Source organism: Sesamum indicum, linkage group LG10 (genome assembly GCF_000512975.1).
Source record: "Sesamum indicum cultivar Zhongzhi No. 13 linkage group LG10, S_indicum_v1.0, whole genome shotgun sequence".
Taxonomy (NCBI): Eukaryota; Viridiplantae; Streptophyta; class Magnoliopsida; order Lamiales; family Pedaliaceae; genus Sesamum; species Sesamum indicum.
This window is the reverse complement of record NC_026154.1, coordinates 15750928-15770569: the sequence shown is the minus strand read 5'-3', so window position 1 is coordinate 15770569 and position 19642 is coordinate 15750928. Positions and strand designations below refer to the sequence as shown.

Here is a 19642-nt window from a genome sequence, read left to right as displayed (position 1 = left end):
ATTCTCAGTTGATTTTAAAGTTACAATTTTCACTTATTTATACAGAGTTTTCAAGAATCACTTATTGTAAAAAAATCAAATCCTGATTCTCAACAATGTCGGCTGGTATTTGGACAAAAGATCGATGGAGGGACATATTTTTCATGGATTAGTGATATATATCAAAGTAAAAACAGTGATTCTTGAATAATCATGAATATATAGTCCTCCACGTTTCATCTGGAATGTCTTGATCATCATACAAAAAATATCAAGAATTTGGATCAATCCTGTAAATATATATATGATGACAATAATTAAATAATTTTTTTTTAAAATAAAAGCGATAAATTATTATTAATTGAAATAAATCGATTATAACTATTATGTCCTATATAAGCAAATAAAAATAATATCTCACACATATGGTGGGCCTCAATTTCACCAATCGAACTAAATCTTATTGTATATTGATGTTTAATTTTATGTACTTTGATCCTATTGAGTTCGCCAACCTTATACTTGATGGAGAAATTAGCGGAGAGTCCTAAAGGAAGGCGAAAATTACCCAAAAATTCAACATAATGTTTGGATTCATTTTCTGAGTGTTTTGTTGTATTTTGTGGAGATAGAGAGAGAAAAATAAAGATAAATAAGTGTGTGTTAGAGATAGTATGTATGTTTCGATTTGTTTTTGGAGATAATTTAAAGTAAGTATTATATGTTTAATGTTGTGATTTGGGAGACAAAAATTACTATTCATTGTCAAATCATTGTTAAATCATGTGTTTTTTATATATATATTTATGTATATATATATATGTATGTATTTATACTAAAACAGTTAAAAACACCTAAATAAGGTATTTTTGAATGATGACAAACATTGGATATATTTTGAGTTGTTTTGAAAATAACTTGAAAATAAAAACAAACATCATGCAAGGATGTTTTTGCTCTGGGCCATGCTGCCACTGTGACACGTGGCATGGTGGTAGTAGTAGTTGGCACTCTTTGAATTTTTATTTTTATTTTATAATTTTTGGGTGGTTGAGTTGATGTTGAAATAGTTGAAAATACATATCCTAAAAAAAATGAAACCATTTAGTTTTGTATATTGAATCTTCTATTTTTCATTACGATCGTATAAATACCTAACGCTACTAAAGTTTAATTTAATTATCAAACCTAAAGTTGAATATTTAATAAGATAGTACCTAATACGGTAAATGATTATTAATTTCACGATCTACACTCCCTACTCAGACGCGCAATTTTTAAAATGTTAAGATCAAATTTTCGATTTTCTTAGTAGTCAGAATCAAATTTACAGACAAATAAGAGGATATTGTCCTAATTAACTTTTATACATCAATAAAATATATAAATTTAATTTTACATGACAAAAATACAATTTTCCCTAATAGCATTTTATGTCATTGTTATAGTGTATATATAAGAAACTTATTGAGTGAAAAAGGATAGAAATTGTTATTTTTGAAAAATTTACATTCACCTAACATTCTTACATTTATATATTTATCATTTATTTGCTAGAAATAATGTACATGATGAAGACAGATTCAAAATTTGTACTTTAAGCAACTTTAAATATGCTGCTGCTCAAATATTTAATTGCAATTACTTTAATTTTACAATAAAAAATTCGAACTGAAGTTTTACTATAAATATCGATCGGTTCATTAGCTTCTGATCATAACAACCCCAACTTAATCGTTATCGAAAAATTCTAATTTGAATTGGATTTAAGTAAATTAAAATTAGTAACTATATAAGAAAATATATTGTAATCATTTTGTAATTAATGTACAACTTTCTAAAAAATAATGAAGTATAATAAGTATAATAATACTTACAATGTGATATATATTTAATTGGAGTAAAATATTTAATTTATTGACAATAAGCAATTAATGGTAGGAACTCAGTAACATGATCATCTCTAAAGTTGTATGCAGAAATAGATTTAATTCTTTATTTTTAAATAAAATCGAATATGGTAAAAAAGAATCTTCTATCACACATTTATATCAAAATAATCATACGCGTATTATGTAAGACCGGCCCCACTTTTATCAAAGAATAAGTATTATTAATTATTACACGGAAAATGTAATAAAAGATCTGGACTGCAAAAAATGCTTTTTATATGTGTGTCGGCATCATCAATTAAAAAGAGTCAAAATATGAAAATTTTAAATTATATATATTAAATAAAATGAAAAAATACCATAAAATTTGTAATAAAAAATCCAAAAACTAATTGACTTCTTTCTTTAAAGTTAGATTTCTCATTCTGGTGCACATATAGTAAGTACTTAACTACACTTGAGAATTGAGTAACGTAAAATCCAGATATAGTGATCGAAAACCTCTATATAAAGCCCTGTTTGGTCTGTGGATTTCCCACCAAAATCATAATCTGCAGCAATGGCGAAAAGTAGGATTCTTGTGGTCGGCGGAACAGGGTACATGGGGAGGAGGTTTGTGAAAGCGAGCCTGGCGGAGGGCCACCCTACTTACATTCTCCGGCGGCCGGAGATCGGCCTCGACATCGACAAGTTGCAGCTTCTGCTGGAGTTCAAGCGGCAGGGGGCGCGGCTCATCGACGGCTCCTTTTCCGATCACCGGAGCCTGGTGGAAGCCGTGAAGCTAGTTGATGTGGTGATTTGCGCCATGTCGGGGGTGCATTTCCGGAGCCACAACCTGTTGCTGCAGCTAAAGCTTGTTCGCGCCATTGAAGAAGCCGGAAATATCAAGGTACGCATCTATATACCTACGTGTTTTAAATTCACTACTCCTATCTTATTTTATTTATAATATTTTCAATTTTTCTTTTCATTTCCAAGATGAGTTTTATGAGGGAGAGAAAAGATATACATATATATATATATTTATTATTTTTGTATGAATCACGACACATATTTAATTTGTGGATCATATAATTGAAGTCTTAATCCAGCAGATTTGGATCATTAGATATAGTATTTTGGACCCAAATACGGATGACTCGAACATGATTTTTTTTTTAATTTTTTTGTATATCTGGTATATATTTATATATATAATATACTTTTATACATATAAGATAAAATATGTGTATATTTTATTTATATTTACATATAATGAATAAATTTAATACTTTTATATATAAAATTAATAAAAAATTAGTTTATAAATATTCTAATGTATAAATAAGTGAGACGTATTTTAAAAGTTTAATATTTTAAATCCTAAGACGTGAACATATAAATTTATAAATAAAAAAACAACCTTTGAATAATATTATTATACTAGTTTTGCAAAGTAATAGTAATATTATTTTTGCTTATTTGTTACTATTTTGAAAATATTAAAAGAGGTCTACTAGGACCGAGTGAGCGGGTCCTGGATCCAAGAATTTCTCCAAACCCGCGGTAGACCGTCTCGTTGCCATCCCTAGATGTGGATCTCATATCACAATTTTATTTGACGCATTGATTTCATACTAATGAGCGACTGGGATGTATTTTTCTTTAAATTAAAAATAAAATCACATACAATACAATACACTACGTGATTGAATATAATATCTAGTGTGTGAAATAGATGCTTGATTATAGCTGATAATCGTGTTCTTCGCTATATTCATTGTCTTAGCATTAAAGCCCACGTATATAGATTTAGTGAGAAAAATACAAATAATTATTTTGTAATATTATAAATGAGTAAATTATCTACTTATAAAAAAACTAATAATTTATCGTTCTGTATTTTTTAAAATAAAATAATTTACCTCCTTAAATAAGGAGATAAATTGCATTAAACCCTAAATTTAGTATCATTGGTTTTGCGATTAATTTGATAGTAAAAGTTGGAAAAGTAAAAGTTTTTATTTGAATTTTTAAGCAAGTGAAATTAATAGTTTCCAGTCACAATTTTAGTTAAAATGATACTTTTTTAGTGAAGATATGTCTGTTTATATGTATTTTGATTGAAAATGTATTGATTTGACACCTCAATTCAATACAAAACATAATCATGTTAATTAGTCGGAACACATTCTCATCACAAAAAAACCTATGCAATATTGAAAAACACATATTTTCTATTAAACATTAAAAATGACAGCGGCAGCGTTTGACCATTCCGACCCTGTTAACTTTCCTGGATTGGTTGGATAAAAACATCATGTTCGAATCAAATGACTGTTGGATTTAGTTAACTCATGCATCACCCTAACCTATAATCAGTCTAAGTAAATCGACTATAATTAATTTTGAATCTTTTTATCATATATTTATTTAATTTAATTTATTTTATCACTCAATTATCCCATAATACGAAGTAAAATGGGCCTCGGATTGAGTAGGCATATCACGTCATGTGGGCAACAACAGAGTTCATACGATATGTTATGTGGGGTTGTTCTGAGTCCAGAATTCTTCTCCAAGAAAACGTTGGCTTCGGCCTTCAACTTGAATACACGCTTATATAAATCAATTTGATCTGAGGTCGATATTGAAGTCTAGCAACTTCATATTTATGCCCTCGAAAAGCTGATCCTCAAATATCTCCGATGAAAGAGCTCGTAGATATATATATATAAGAATATTGGGTAGATCAAGGAATTTCATCAAGAAGAAAAAGAATGATGTAGCTGACTGATTTTGCATGATGTTTGTGCAGCGTTTCCTGCCCTCGGAGTTCGGTATCGATCCTGCACGAATGGAAAACGCCCTTGAGCCAGGAAGAGTGACATTTGATGAGAAAATGACTGTGAGGAAGGCAATTCAGGAAGCCAACATTCCTCACACTTATGTGTCTGCCAACTGTTTTGCTGGATACTTCGTCGGCAACCTCTGCCAGATGGGAACTCTACTTCCTCCAAAGCACAAAGTCAACATCTATGGAGATGGGAATGTTAAAGGTGCTACTCAACACTTACAACATGTACAAACTAGTTTCCATCACTTGCTAGCTAGTACTAATTGCTGACAGTTGTGCCGTTGCTTTGCAATGTTATGTATGTATCTTGAAAAGTTTGTGTCATGTTATTGCAGTGGTGTTCATGGATGAAGACGATGTAGCAACGTACACAATTAAGTCCATAGACGACCCTCGCACGTTGAACAAGACACTTTACCTGCGGCCACCAGAAAACGTTCTAAGTCAAAGTGAGTTGGTCGAAAAATGGGAGAAGCTTACAGGAAAGACCCTGGAGAAGATCAGCATACCTGGAGAAGACTTTTTAGCTCTGCTTAAAGGTATATGATGCGTCGAGTATCAGCTGCATTTTTTCACCACATTTCTCGTTTACAAGCTGAAATGATATACTCATCAATGCAGGAGCCGACTTTGCTGAGCAAGTCGGAATAGGCCATTTCTACCACATTTTCTACGAGGGCTGCTTGACGAACTTTGAAATAGGGGAAAATGGGGAGGAAGCTTCAAAGCTTTATCCGGAAGTTGAGTACACGCGCATGCACGAATACTTGAACCGCTACCTTGATTTCTGAAATTCATGCACCTAAGTTTCTACTTATTATGTATACTGCAGTACTATCTGCAAACTATTGTCTTGGTGATGAACAAAGTGACTTGATTGTCATAAATGTTCGTTTCGCCAATTGTTGTTGCATCTTTATACTGGGAAAAGTTTGGTGCAACTGTGGATGTCAGTGTGTCAATAATTTCAAATAAGAACGTGAAAGTTCTCTGGGAATTTCTTTTGTAGCATGAATAGGTATAGTATTTGAGAAAAGGAAATCAATACGATCCACACCAAGAGGCAAAGGAACAGAATTTTATCTTGATTCGCTAATTCATCTATCGATGATTCCAACTGTAGAGTAAGTTAAGAGTCTAATGCATGCAGCAGCAGTACATATATTTGTATTAGAGGTCGACAACACTATATTTCAACAAACAATCTCATCTATTTGTGAGTGGTTTTGCTTCAAATACCGATCCGTTTACGCCAATGAAGTCGTAGCTACTTCTGGTATTTAAATCAAAATCTACGGAAGGCCCTTCGAGCTTAAGCTTGATGTCTTGTATTTCTTGTGCCTCCGCATTGTAATTTGACTCGTGCACCTTTCCGTCGATATTTTGCAGTATGGCCCTATCTGTAACATTTCCATTTCTCTCGTCTCCATTTATGGTCTGCATGAAACTCGATAACGCCAAGTTGAAGTCCGTTAACTGAGCTTTCGTTGATTCCAGGCTTTCAGGGTGGTTCATGCCGGCTGAAAGGCTCTGTTGAGCTTTTTCTAGTATTGCTTGCAAGTATTTCCCTTGGGCTTCTATTCTCATTTGCAGCTTCTTCTGCACCTGTTATAGGAAATACAGAAATAAAGGTCTAATGCTGAAGAGCAGAAAACGGGAGACGAGATCGAGCCTCATGTATGTATAAACATGCATACCTCAAGCTGTTCTTGTAGTCTTTTCTGCACTTCAATCTGACACCTAAGTGCTTCAGCAATGGGAATTTCTCTGTGCAATATTTTCAAAATGGTTCATAATCAGCAGAATGACTTATCCAAAAATTGACTATGTATATTAGTTGTAAAAATTTACTGAACTCTTTCTTTTTCAGGGATTCCAGCTGTTGTAACGAAACAGATAACTACTTTAATGATAAATGAACAAATTAAAAGAAGGCAAGTTGATTTAAGAACACCTTACCCTTGTTCACCGTTCATGCTCGATGAGTTAGCGCTCGTGCTTGATGCATGCATGTTGTGATGTCCATAGGAATTTTCTGCAACACAGAGAGCAGAAACGCATATTATGAAAACAAAATATGAGGAACACAAACCAGTAGCAGCTTGAGGCACTAGACGGGGCGAATGGGTAACTACACAAACATTTTTGAAGTTCAATACTAGAAAAAATTGAACATTTTTGTACTTACCGCTATGCTCTTTACTATGTTCAAAAGCATTCTGTTTCTTGGCCTGCTGCTGTCCAAGTCTATACTTCTGCACAAGCAGAGGTTGGAATATTACCATTTTAGTTGAAAGTAGACGAGAACAATGAGAATAAACGTTAGCAAGGATGAGAAACAAAAAATAGTTTAGTACCTGTAAATGACTCTTCAAATGATACAGTGTCAAGCCCTTCAACCCCATTACCCTCAGTACTGATTTAGGAGTAGCCTCTGCAAATTCAAGAAACCACTTCTATTAGCCACACAGGTTTAATTGGCCACAAGTGATATTAATATACTCCGTTTGGGTGGATATTGTGCCTCTCTGTATTTGCAGGGAAATAGACTTCATAATCAGTGCCTTATGGCATGAACAACTTTTGATCCACCAAACATGAATCCACTTATAAACAGAGAAATCATTGCAAATTATGCTGCTTTAGTTCCCCGTTTTAATTCAATATAATCTCTGGTCATATGGAAAGGATCAAAGATGTCAAAGCAGAAACACAACATAGATTCTCAAGTAGTAAATAGAAACTAATACATCGAGTTATCGAAGTCTTGAAGATCAACGGCCTAACGGAGAGAAACACTATGGCATAGCTAATTCATACTTCTGGCAGTTGTTTTGTTATTGAATTCAGGACCAGAAACTTAAATCACCAAATCCAAGATTCCACCTTTCCTTTCCTTTCCTTTCCTAATAGCAGACTGATTGAGAATTGTGTTCTATGTCATGTTATGAGTTACGACAAAGATTAACTCTGTTGTTTCTAGGCAAACAGGGACAGGACTAAGTCATAATTATTCAGTAACTAGAAAAATTCAGGGATCATCTTAAGATTCCTAAAAAGCACTTACGAACAAAGAACCAATATCCCTTCATCATATATGCAACTCTAATCTTATCAGACTAATGATGAAAATGAATTTAGCATAATACTTGACAACAAAGCAAGAAAATGACTCCTCATTGATCAGTAAAAGGTTTGGACAAAACCAACTAAGAAAATAAAGAAACTCAGACATACTCCCACCTTTGTCAAACATCACAAGAAACAACAAAGGGGCTTCCTTAATTTTGATCACATGAACAGAGCTGGTAAGAATCTTTTCTCATAATTGAAGAACAAATCACAAAGGATCATTGAGAGTAAAACTCAAATTAAGATGAGCAAAATTGACTCACTGTCAGGGCCACCAAGCTTAGTAACAGCATCAACAAAACGATCATGCAAATCAGCCGTCCACCTCAGCCGTGGCTTTGGGTCTCTGGTCATCACCACCCCACCACTCCCACCTGCACCACCACCGCCGCCGCCGCCGCCGTACAGTCTCTCCATCGCCGCCACTCACCACCACCGCCACCACATAAAACTCTTTAAAAAGAGGAAAAAAGAAGTGAAGAATTCTCTGCCACTGTCAGTACTTTCTTTATAAGCCACTACTCCTAGACTATCTTTATTCTTCCTGAAGGAAAGAAACACAGAAGAGAATTCCAAGTACCTAAAGCATGAAAGCTCAAACCCAAAAGAGAAAAGGAACAAAGTGATAAACAATATACACACACACACAAACTATAAACACATAAGTTATTGATGAAGTGGGCTGTGCATGAATGTTAAACCAGGAAAAGATTAAAAAAAGACAAGATCAAATAACTTCCTCAAGACTACTCAAGAACAAGAAATCCAACCCGTGATAGTTTAAGTTTTTAACTGTTGTTCATGTTCATGTAATAAAATAAAGAACATGCATACACAGCTTTTATATTTATATATATATGTGTGTGTGTATTTTCACAGACACACAGAGAGAGTCATGAGTCATGAGTCATGACATGCATCATTCATGAACATTTGGATTTATCCTACTTGAGGTTGTTCTTTTGTGTGTCATAAAGAAAAAGAACATGGGGAGGAAAAATCGGCGACGAATCTGAGGAAACATGATTGCCGAAATATAGTTTTAAATAAAATCAAGAATCTTGATCTGGAGTGGGAATGGACGAGTTTCTGGACCGCTGATTGGTGTTGACGGCTGAGATGGGAAGTTGTGGAGGGTGGAGATGGGTTGCGGAGCAGAGGAAGAGAGCTAGATGACACGTGTCGGGCAGGACGGAATATTCGGCGGCAGATGGGGGGACACGAATATTCCTGTGCTCACGTGCCACGTCTTTCAAACTGGGGACGGCCATTGGTTGGTCATCTCATCATACCTTAATGGAATTTTTCATTCATGCAGTGCAATGCAGATGGCAGATGCACCCCTCTCTCCCTTTCTTGAATATGGTATAAAATAAATTATAACGAATTTTTTTAAAATTTATCATAATAATTATGATATTTTTTATTTAAACACGAGTCCAAGAATAATTCTGTTTGAATAGTAAATAGGGTTAATCACACATCCCACCTTGATACATAACAAGTATCGCAAACACCCTCAAATGTTCAAAACATATTAAAAATGTCCAACTGGTTTAACGTCGTTAATAAAATTGTCAGATTCACCTGATGTAATCTTTACGATTTTTAAAAATATTCATTGAAAATTTTGGACATTTTTAGCCCTTAAACACTTATACATATCTTTGAGTTATTATCTATATTTGCACTTAAAAAACAATACATCAGATATTTTCCCCTTCTGGTTTAATCATCAGTTTATTACTTTTGATTTTTTACTTATTTTAAATTTTGCTACAATGTGTACAAATAATCTAAAATAAATTTAAATTGAATATGCAATGAAAAATATAACTAAAAATTTTACTCATAAACAATACATCAATGTCACATTGGCATCAATCTAATGATTTTACTAACGATGTTAAGTCAATCACATGTTCAAAACATTAAGGGGTATTTGTGATATTAGATATAGTTGAAGGGTGGTAGTGTAATTAAGCCCCCAAATGAATAAGTAGGAAGGAATTGTCCAATCCATAAAAAGAAAAGTGAGGAAAAGGGCAGTGGGCCAGGGGTGGGGGTGGGGGCATTTGAATTGCTGTGCCTGTGCCTGTACATATTATTATTCTTAGCGTAAACCTACTCCCATTTCTTTTGTTTTACCGTTGCCCCATCGTTTTCAAATTTCTATGACTTCCCCTTTTCTTTACCTTCTGCTCCACACATTTTCCTTTCTTAAAACTGCACATCATTTATAAAAAAATTCTTATTTAAAATTAAATTTAATTGAACTAAATCAATAACTGGATCATTATTACATATTTATTATATAGTTAATTATTATTTTTTAATTATATGCCTATCACACGGCAAATTATATTGCACTTACTTTATAATTGATTCAGTCCGATCAAATTCGATTTGAATTAAAATTCCTCCCATAATAATTATATTTGAATGGATAAATAAGGTGAATACCATAGTTGGTCCGTTTGTATTTTAAACTACTTTACTCATCCTTCATTTCTTGATGTTCGCATCTTTAAATTTTAATTTTGAATTAGTTTTGTGATCATTTTTTGAGAAAAATATAAATAAACTTTTTTCTTTTATAAAGTGATCGATTTAAATTTATTTTTTCACTTACCTCTTTGAATTTTAAAAAATGTCTTCAGGGACCTTAATAAAAAAAAGATATGTATAGGAGGTCTTTTTGCACTTGTTTTTTGTAGTTTTTTAGGTCCATTTTGTATTGGATAAATCACAGTTAACTTATATAAAATTTAAAATAACTATAAATATTATATCATTATTTAAAAAATTAAATAAAAATTAATTATATAGCCCCAAACAGTAACATAAAAATAATTCACAAAATATATTTAGTCCATAAAAGTATTTTTAAAAAATCTAAAAAGTAATTTTAAAATTATAATTTATAACTTGAAATAAAATTTTGGTCAATTGACAATAAAATTGAATAAAAATCTAAAAAGAACTAACGGAATGAACTCATTTTTAAACCGACATTAGAATCAAAAGAATATTTATTATTTTTTAAATAATAAAAAATAATTTATCATTATATTGCGATTAATCAAAAAATTTGACGCCCAATCGTATTCCTGTGCACAGAGATATATGTACAAGTGTAAGAAACGTGAAAAGGGATGCTGCTGAAAGAGTTGTCAATCAGTCTATACTTTCCCATCATCACAGACAAGACAACTACTGACGTTGCAAATCCTTAGTACGCCTCATTCAACTGATATGATGCTGAAACAAACGGATACATTACAATAACACATGATTCAAGCTTTTGACCGTTTGTTGTACGCCTCAAGACAGCCTAAAACCAATCATAGGAAGCAACAATTCCACCATCCAAATATTCTACAAAAGATTACAAATAGTGGCAAAAAGACAACAACATATGTCCCCGACATTGTAATAACTCCCACTACGCATTCAACTTCAACACAATAGGCATCCAAAGTTGTTTACGATCAATGGGTCATTCTTGGTGCCAACATCGAGAAATCACGCCTTTCCTTTTAATGGGATTGACACATAAATGGGTGTGATTATCTTGGGATTTAAGATCCCAAACTTACCAAGAATTTTTGCGATAAAGCAACATCATCATTTTCCTCAATGTGTCTGTCTATGTAATGTTGCTTTATAAGTTAATAGACATTTAACACATCATTCAGTTCAATGATCAGAGAAATGAAAATGGTCCTAATAACATACATACATGTACAACAAATGTCGCATGATGAGAAATTTGCACCATGTCAACTAGCATAAGCTACAATGAATTTTGGTTTACCTCCTTTAGACAACCGTTTCATCAACCGTAGGCCCGTGGTCAGAGAACTCAGGTGGCAATGTCATAAGCGGCTCACCTCCAATTACCTTCCGGTATGCCATTCCAAGAGCATATCCCAAGGCTCGTGCCACTGGAATAGACACGGCATTCCCTATCTGACAGTACCTTTCTTTAATTGTTCCGCAAAATCTGTAAAAATCTGGGAATCCCTGCAATCTAGCATATTCGCGTATAGTGAGAAGTCTGTCCTGCTCAGGATGTAAAACTGCCTGCGAACGAACATGGGGAAAGGTCACTACTGTCGATACCGTTTCGTCCCACCATAATCTTGCATATGGATTTTTCGACTTCCCTTGTTTAAAACTTAATACACAGTCTGGAACAAGTGGCCTTCCTGTTGGTAGCATCACTGGCTCTTTGGTTGGATCGCGACGAACCACGTTATCTTCTCCGACGACAAGTCCAGGGAAGTCCCTGAAATTGGCTCCTTTTTGGTGTGGGACTTGACAAACACGCAAGTAATCATGCTCAGACAACTGTAAAGGCCTATGGTCGTATAAAACAGAAACTTTTGTTTGTGAATCACTGGTTGACACAAGGCGCATCATTTCATCTTTGCTGGATCTTATGTAGGCTTGGAACTCGGTTTCTGGAGGCTTTTCATATGCCATTTCCTCACGGATTTCATCGTTTCTAACAGCTGGGAGATCAGAAATTGCATCGCGGAGAACGAGGACTTCTTCAAGTGATCGAGGTTGGCCTTCATCATAAGCAACAACATTTCTCTCAAATTCTGGTGGAGGCCAATATCTGACAACAACGTCGTGAGTCGGAAGGGGGAACTGGGGCAAGATTTGACTAGGATGTGCACCCCAAATGAAAACACGCAAACGAAATTGTGGCAGACCATAACAACCAGAGGCGATGGTGCCTAGCCTTGCTTGGTAATTCATGTTCACCAAACGACTTAAAGCGTATCTTCCAAGAGAGGCTTTATCGAACCTGATGATGTCAACCACATTTTCCATCAAGACATACTTGGGCTTTAAGAACTCCACTATATCCATGAAGACAATGATTTGGCGGTTTCTTTCATCAGACAACGGGGAATCGAAGTTTCTGAAGCGGTTATAGCCGCTAATGCCCTGACATGGAGGGCCCCCACAAATGACATCAACATCACCCTGGAATATTTTGATAATTAAGTTGGTTAGCGACAGAGTACAATAAATCAACGACCTCCGGTTGGTATTTGATGGGAAAAAATGTACTCACAGGGAAAGGTAGGATTTTAGACTTAAATCCCTTCCTAACAAATTCCTCTATCCGCTCTTGGCAATTACTGGAAAAATATACATGAACAAGTTACAAAAGTATGAGTTAGCATAAGTACTACGGCTGGTTTGTGTGGTTTTAGAGTCTCACCTCAATCCTTCGATCGATTCCCATGTATCATCATCTGGACCATACCCCTTCCAGCGAACCTTCAAGAAATACTCTCAGAGATAAAACTTTGACCAAACTGGTGGTTCGAGAAAAATAATAAAATTGAATGTTTATCTACTTCTATGAGGGTGAAGGAACCCAATAAAAGAGTAGCACGAGCATATTTGGATCACTCAGGAGGCGTACCTCAACAAATTCACAAAGTAACTTGAGGGAGGAGTACCTTCTTGAAGTTTAAACTACGCAAATCACGTAATAACAAAAGATTCCCGTCTCCCAAAAGATGTATAGAGCAATTTCGTTACAAACATGACTCCATGGTTGACACGTTCTACAGAGAAATCGGTGAGTTCAGCCCCCTATGAAGAAGAGGATTGGAACCAATGACCTAAAGGTTGATTCCTTTAGACCACACTGATTGTTTCACACTCTTTAAACAAGAAAATCATTCATCCGTACCATCTGATATACTGTTGATTTTACTTCAAAGGTACCAAAATCCCAGAAAATAACTGCGGCTAGAGTAAGCATACAAAAGATATCCTCTTCCTTTATCAGTAATCAAGCAATGAATGCATGAAATACTTGAAACATATTTAGGTAAAAATTAAACCAGTTGGTAGCGAAGTACATCCATGGTCGATAGCTCAATATGAGAACTTTCTGATTAGTACCTTGAAGTGTAGCCCACATTTTCCACTATCGCTAGGATCACCATAACAAATATCGACTAGACAGGAGACCTCATATTCTCCGGAAGAGACCTCTCCATCCAATTGGGTGGCATAGCCTTCAGCTTCAGAAGGACTCTCCAATTCACATTTGAGTGTTCTTTCTAAATCGCACACATACAACTTACACAATTTCTCCCATTGCCTTAATAGCTCCAGAAAATCCTCGGCAGATGAATTCCTAACCTGTTGCAAAAATTCAGTTAAGATTTGCTATACCTTTACTAGTGACCAGAAAAAAACTTAGTAGGTGCATTAGTGCAGGAGAAATAACTCACTTGGGTTTCTGGATGGTTCAGTTTCAAACTTTCACATGCAGAGCTATTGTAATCAACTGCCCATTTCTGAAAATAAAGGAACAAAGCGAGTTTTCCTTGATCAGTAAATAAATAGAAGATTAAAGATACTACATATAATGAAAGTAAAAAATTCATCAATACCGTCACAAGATTTACACTAGAAAGCTTCGCACCAATACATAATCCAGTTGACATTCCACCACATCCAGAGTATAGATCTAGTAATGCTAATTCTGGTTTCAAAGACTCGTCATTCGGCAAAACCTCCAGGGGTGTCAAAGTAATTGGTTTGTCATCAGAATGCTTTGGACTCGACAAGAATGATCGACTCTCTGTAGACATTTCTGAAATATAGTTGAAATGGAAAATTAACAAGCAAGTCACCAAGTAACATAAATTTCAGTCAAGCACAAGTATTTGCCGTTGTTATGTAATATAGCATAAATGAAGTGGGGTAATCAAAGTTTACAGGAGCATCAGAATGCAGCTGCATTTAACAATTCTTGAACAACTTTTGAATGAGAGTGTAAAACTAGAGGGTAACGGTTTTGAAATTTACCACATTGTGCACATGAAAGTATTGAATGCATTTAACAAAAAGCCATCGAGATGCCTCAAAAACTAAAAGTCTGTATACCATTTGTTTGCTTTGGACCATTGAGATTAAATAGATTTACCTTCATTGCACTGTTGAGCAACAACTAAGATTACTACAAACTTGAGCTCAAGTCCAAGCTCGGTCTAAATATTAGAGGAATTGCTACTTGGTTACTTTTTAACAGAATGCCAAACATACAATTGACTTGCCAATTTGAGCTTCAATACTTTACCCAAAAACTGATGCAACAAAAAAGTTGCAAGCTTGAATGGTAAAGCTTAGCTGTATTACAAACTCAGACCATTTCTGGAGTTGATATAGGGAGATTTAATATGCAACTACAGATAAAAACCTCAACTCTTTTTATAAGAAGCAGCAACTATTCAACGAGGGGAAAAAAAAGAAAGCTCCATAGCAAACTACTAACCTGTTCTCAAGGTACGAAATGTTGAATATTCCACACAATACTCCATATCGTAATAAAAAGCAGCTGATGCAACGGGGTTTGATTTTAGGCATAGCTACATTTTAGACAAAAATAAACTATAAGGAGGTTGCAAAATGAAGCAAAAGTTGCAGCAAGGTAAAACATAAGGAATAAGATAGCACAATAACCATAAAGAGATAAAAAGGAGAAAATGGGTGGGAAGAAAGGCCAGTTGATCTGTAGTAACAAAAATTTAAAGGAAAGTTTAACCAGCCAGGAGATGGTTTCTCACTGTTATAGTCGTTAAAGCACATAATTTAGAGAAAAATCTACGTTCAGACATCTTGAAGAGTAGCATACCGCAGGTGGCACTTTTACAACATTGACTTTTGAAATGATGCAATCTAATGGGTTGTCATTCAGTAAGGTGGAGTAGAATAAACGTCTCTTGTCATGCACCAAAGCAGCATCTTTTAAAACCTGATGAAAAGAAAATCCATCGGAAAGATAGATTAAAAGGTAAGAATACAACGGAACAAATAAAATCAACCAAACAAGAAACAGATCACACTGTACCAACCGTATCTTCAGCCCTGAAAAACCATTGAACCCTAAAGTATTCTTCACCCTCCATTGTTTTGAAAAATTCCAAGATCCTTCCAACATGTTTCTTCTTTCCCTCACCCTGAAGGAATTGCTAGGACATCAATCTTGCAATGTAAAAGCATAGCCAGATGAGTGATTGTTAATCACACATTGTTGGCTACAAATTTAACTATTTAATAATCAAACCAAACAAGAAACTTGACCATTATTATGGCTTTAGAACTTAACTGGAATCCATGAGACGGAATGTATATGGTTGAGAAAAAAGAACATTAGGAAAAGTTAGGTCAGGAATGGCAATCATAAGAGATAATAGTCCAGTCCATTGACATATATACATTATTAGGAAGGGTAAGGCGGTTCATTTTGTGAGGAACATCAATTTCAGTTTGTAAAAGCATTGCAGCCGGACCAAAGAGGCTTTCCGTGTGACATTTGACCAACTTTTGCTTAAATTCTTGAAGCTATTCTTTGAACAATTCCAATTATATTTAAGGGAGCGCAGAGTTCAGAGGATGTGAAAATATAAGAGGAACAGGAGCAATCATCATACTCTCAACTATAGTGGGTTCAATTTTTGCCAGTACCAAAAGACTTTGTTGAGCCACACCACCTGAATATATGAGTTCATATATTTTTCCATTCTATTACTATTACTCTTTTGTTTGTAAGGAGCATGGATTGGTTATAAGGGCATCACAATTATTACCCTTATTAAATCCAAGACATGAATGTAAAGCAAAGGACAACAAGAGAATAAGAAAGGAAACACATCTTTTTTTTTTTTTAACAGCGCCATGATTCTTAGCTCATTTAACAAAATGCAAAAACTGAATCAAAATTACCTTCACATATACACAATCCCCAATATTCAGAACACAGCTACCAACTTTAGCTTGAGCATAATGACAATCCACATTCAGTATGATTTCATCTTCCTCACCAGCACTGCAGCAATGAATATGCAAACTATAAGAATGCATAAATACTTGAAAATGTGAAACACAGAGGATTAGTGCCCCAATATGTTACCCCAGAATGATACTTTCATAGTTCACTCACTTTAATTTCCAGCTTTGACCCCTTTTTTTACTCTGCAGAGCCCAAAATTAATTGAAGTCAGAAACTGTAGTCTCATTTGCTTCATAATTCTGATGGGCTGGTAAAGTGCAATAAGAGGTAGAAATAAACAACTCTTCGACGATGAGTAAGAAATCACGCTTATGCCATGGTGAAGTGAGCTCGTCAGTGCGATGGGGGTTCCCACTATTGAGCAAAATCAAAGATTTTTAAGAGTATACAAACAAGGATGGCATTGATTGGAGAAGCCTTTTGAAATATCCAAACAGATATATCTCGGCGGAAAAAAATGATTTTCTCAGTGTGTATAACTTGTCAGCAATCACGTTCACCAATATAAGAATTTTATTTAAAACACAACATGGTAACTATCACAAGGACCTGACGTCAGGTAGCATCCATATCTACATATATTTAGAGAGTTGTGCATACAAATATCACAAATGACCACAAAATACATGACTTCAATAGATTGTTGACACAACCTCATTCCCACTTCCCCATACTATTAGTATATGCATGCAAGGGAAACAATAAAAGCAACAATGATGCACTTTGAAGCAAACAAACCCAGCAGTAAACAGAAAAACTATTGCAATGTGGAATGGTTATCTATAGTTTCTGACTTCTGAACATGCTAACTAGCAAAATGCCAATGAAATGCAATGGATAATTGGATATCAGTATATTGCTCTGAGAGTAATGTGAGTGAACAATCACCTTCAACTCATACCGCCACTGCCACCTTTGATCAGCCTCTTCTTGCGGAATTGGGTCTCCGAGAAAACAACATTGAGTGCCCTTCTCCTTTTTGTCTGATTCTATTGTGTTCTTTGCTTTACATTCATCCTTGGAAGCATGCTGCTTTAAAATTGCGTCAGTTTTCTCACCATTATCATCCTCAGTTACTCTAAACTGAATTTTCCTAGACCTTAAGCACTTCTCACTCATCACCTCTGGCTCCAGATCATATTTCCCCTTATCCCGTCCCTCAGAAGTATCAGGAAATTGATCTGAAGCATACTCTAATTTCAGAGACGATAAGCACTTCTCACTTGACATAGCACTAGAAGCACTTTTCACAGAAGCATCTCTTTCCATCCTCTCTTTCTGCAACTCCTTTTTTACAGTTCTTGTCCTTAGGCATTTCTTGCCTGAAACAGTGTTCTTATCAGGCAACTCAAGCATCTCAAATTTTGGGCTTTCACCCCCCTCCTGATTTAACCCTGAAGACCTCCTTAACCTACACATTAAATTTCTTGTTTCAGAACTTTCGGGCAATTCAATCAAAGCACAGGCTGTTCCTTGAGATCTTAAGTTCTTTCCGTTCACACTGAAATCACCAATACTTTTCTTGGAAGCAATTTTCACCGACTTCTCTTTCTCGTTTCCCACATGCATTTTCACAGTTCTTGATCGTAAGCACTTCTCACTTGAAAGAGTGCTTTTCTCGGGCAACTCAAGCATCTCAAGTTTTCGGATTTCAGCCGCCTCCTGATTTAACCTTGGAGACTTCCTTAAGCTACTCCTTAAATTCCGCATTTCCAAAGTTTCGGGCAATTCAATCAAAGCATATGCTGTTCCTCGAGATCCTGAGTCCTTCCCATTTACACTGAAATCACCGCTACTTTTCTTGGAAGCACTTTTCCCGGACTTCTCTTCGCCGGTTCCCACATGCATTTTCACAGTTCTAGATCTTACGCACTTGTCAGTAAAAGTATTCGCCATTTCTAAAGGTAGCTCACCAGGAGGACTTCTGATGGCCCTTCTCTCTGAAGCTTCAGGCGATTCATCCAAAACACACTTAATTACACGAGACCTTAGGTGCTTCTCATTTACACTGAAATCTCCACCATTTTTCTTACGATTAATTTTCTCATCTCCCACATGCATTAACACAGTTCTTGATCTTAAGGATTTCTCACTCAACACAGATTTGGGACCTGGTTCCGGCAATGCAATAAGCTGAAGGTTTGCAATTCCGTTTCCGGCCCCACTCAGCCTCAGAGACCTCCTCAAACTCCTATCACTAGAACCCTCTTTTGCCTTCTTCACGACCCGCGGCTCAGCTTCTTTATCCTCCGAACGGCGCCGTCTCTTGGTCCCTGCTTCTCCGGAACCCAAATTCTTGCCACTCCTTAAAGTCAACGCCGGAGCAGATGATGAAGAAGAAAACCTCGGAGACCTCCTCAATTCAGATAAAACCAGTGCTGTAACCACTTTGGGTCTGCTGCTGCTTCTGGTGCTTTTGGGGGACGGAGTTCTGTACTTGTTAGTAGTAAATCGCGACGATCTGCGAGAGGAATTACCTTCTTCATGAGAAGGAGGGCAGATTTTCAAAGGTTGCGGCTCCACCACGTGCAATGACAAGGCCCATGCATCTTCTGGTCTGGGTTTGGTTCTGGGCTTCGGCTTCGCAGAAGGTTGAGTGGAAGAAACAGCAGAAGAAAGCCTGGGGGATTTTCTCAACGCGGATGGCTGCTGCTGAAGTTCTTGCCGTGTCTTCATCAGCGGAATCTCTTACTGGATATGCGGGGACGGAAGAGGGAATGATGAGTGAGAGATCAGAGGAAAAGGGGCGTGCAGAATTTACAGAGTAAAGCAAAAAGATAAAAAGTAAAAACAACGCTGGAAAGTGAAGAAGTGACGCTCCACTTCTTGTCCGAGACTGGAATTTACAACACTCCTGGCCCTGGGGGATGCGATGGGAGTCATGGGATGGGACCCTTCACATTTTATAATTTAATCTTAACTGTATCTTTTAATTTAAGAACACACGTTTTACATTCATCATTATAA

The 19642-nt window shown here is 35.7% G+C and overlaps 3 protein-coding genes across 3 annotated transcripts; 1 reads left to right on the top strand and 2 right to left on the bottom strand.

Moving 5' to 3' along the window:
• Nucleotides 2331-5704, top strand: LOC105172735 (isoflavone reductase homolog). The gene is made up of 4 exons (XM_011094294.2): nucleotides 2331-2760; nucleotides 4669-4909; nucleotides 5043-5246; nucleotides 5329-5704. Exons 1-4 carry the CDS (start codon nucleotides 2431-2433, stop codon nucleotides 5496-5498), a joined length of 945 nt encoding a protein of 314 aa, XP_011092596.1. The 5' UTR covers nucleotides 2331-2430; the 3' UTR covers nucleotides 5499-5704.
• Nucleotides 5327-8789, bottom strand: LOC105172734 (myb family transcription factor PHL11). Its single transcript, XM_011094293.2, has 6 exons — nucleotides 8103-8789; nucleotides 7065-7141; nucleotides 6896-6962; nucleotides 6667-6742; nucleotides 6405-6474; nucleotides 5327-6312 (listed from the first exon to the last, which is right to left on the bottom strand). Exons 1-6 carry the CDS (start codon nucleotides 8254-8256, stop codon nucleotides 5914-5916), a joined length of 843 nt encoding a protein of 280 aa, XP_011092595.1. The 5' UTR covers nucleotides 8257-8789; the 3' UTR covers nucleotides 5327-5913.
• LOC105172733 (DNA (cytosine-5)-methyltransferase CMT2) lies at nucleotides 11445-19511 on the bottom strand. The gene is made up of 12 exons (XM_011094291.2): nucleotides 17564-19511; nucleotides 16826-16857; nucleotides 16609-16711; nucleotides 15738-15842; nucleotides 15518-15637; nucleotides 15158-15251; nucleotides 14274-14476; nucleotides 14112-14177; nucleotides 13777-14019; nucleotides 13082-13140; nucleotides 12932-12998; nucleotides 11445-12840 (listed from the first exon to the last, which is right to left on the bottom strand). The coding sequence occupies exons 1-12, from the start codon at nucleotides 19349-19351 to the stop codon at nucleotides 11662-11664; spliced, it is 4059 nt and encodes a 1352-aa protein (XP_011092593.1). The 5' UTR covers nucleotides 19352-19511; the 3' UTR covers nucleotides 11445-11661.

What these genes read in the sequence shown, in the direction of transcription:
- LOC105172733 (XM_011094291.2), bottom strand. Translation starts at nt 19,351, where the DNA reads ATGAAGACACGGCAAGAACTTCAGCAGCAGCCATCCGCGTTGAGAAAA. An exon ending in AGTGGCGGTATGAGTTGAAG is followed by an intron (nt 16,858 to 17,563) that starts GTGATTGTTCAC and finishes TGGGCTCTGCAG; the next exon opens with AGTAAAAAAAGGGGTCAAAG. An exon ending in GGGATTGTGTATATGTGAAG is followed by an intron (nt 15,843 to 16,608) that starts GTAATTTTGATT and finishes CAATTCCTTCAG; the next exon opens with GGTGAGGGAAAGAAGAAACA.
- LOC105172735 (XM_011094294.2), top strand. Translation starts at nt 2,431, where the DNA reads ATGGCGAAAAGTAGGATTCTTGTGGTCGGCGGAACAGGGTACATGGGG. An exon ending in TGGAGATGGGAATGTTAAAG is followed by an intron (nt 4,910 to 5,042) that starts GTGCTACTCAAC and finishes ATGTTATTGCAG; the next exon opens with TGGTGTTCATGGATGAAGAC. An exon ending in CTTTTTAGCTCTGCTTAAAG is followed by an intron (nt 5,247 to 5,328) that starts GTATATGATGCG and finishes TCATCAATGCAG; the next exon opens with GAGCCGACTTTGCTGAGCAA.
- LOC105172734 (XM_011094293.2), bottom strand. Translation starts at nt 8,256, where the DNA reads ATGGAGAGACTGTACGGCGGCGGCGGCGGCGGTGGTGGTGCAGGTGGG. An exon ending in TAAGCTTGGTGGCCCTGACA is followed by an intron (nt 7,142 to 8,102) that starts GTGAGTCAATTT and finishes TTGAATTTGCAG; the next exon opens with AGGCTACTCCTAAATCAGTA. An exon ending in ACATAGTAAAGAGCATAGCG is followed by an intron (nt 6,743 to 6,895) that starts GTAAGTACAAAA and finishes TCTGTGTTGCAG; the next exon opens with AAAATTCCTATGGACATCAC.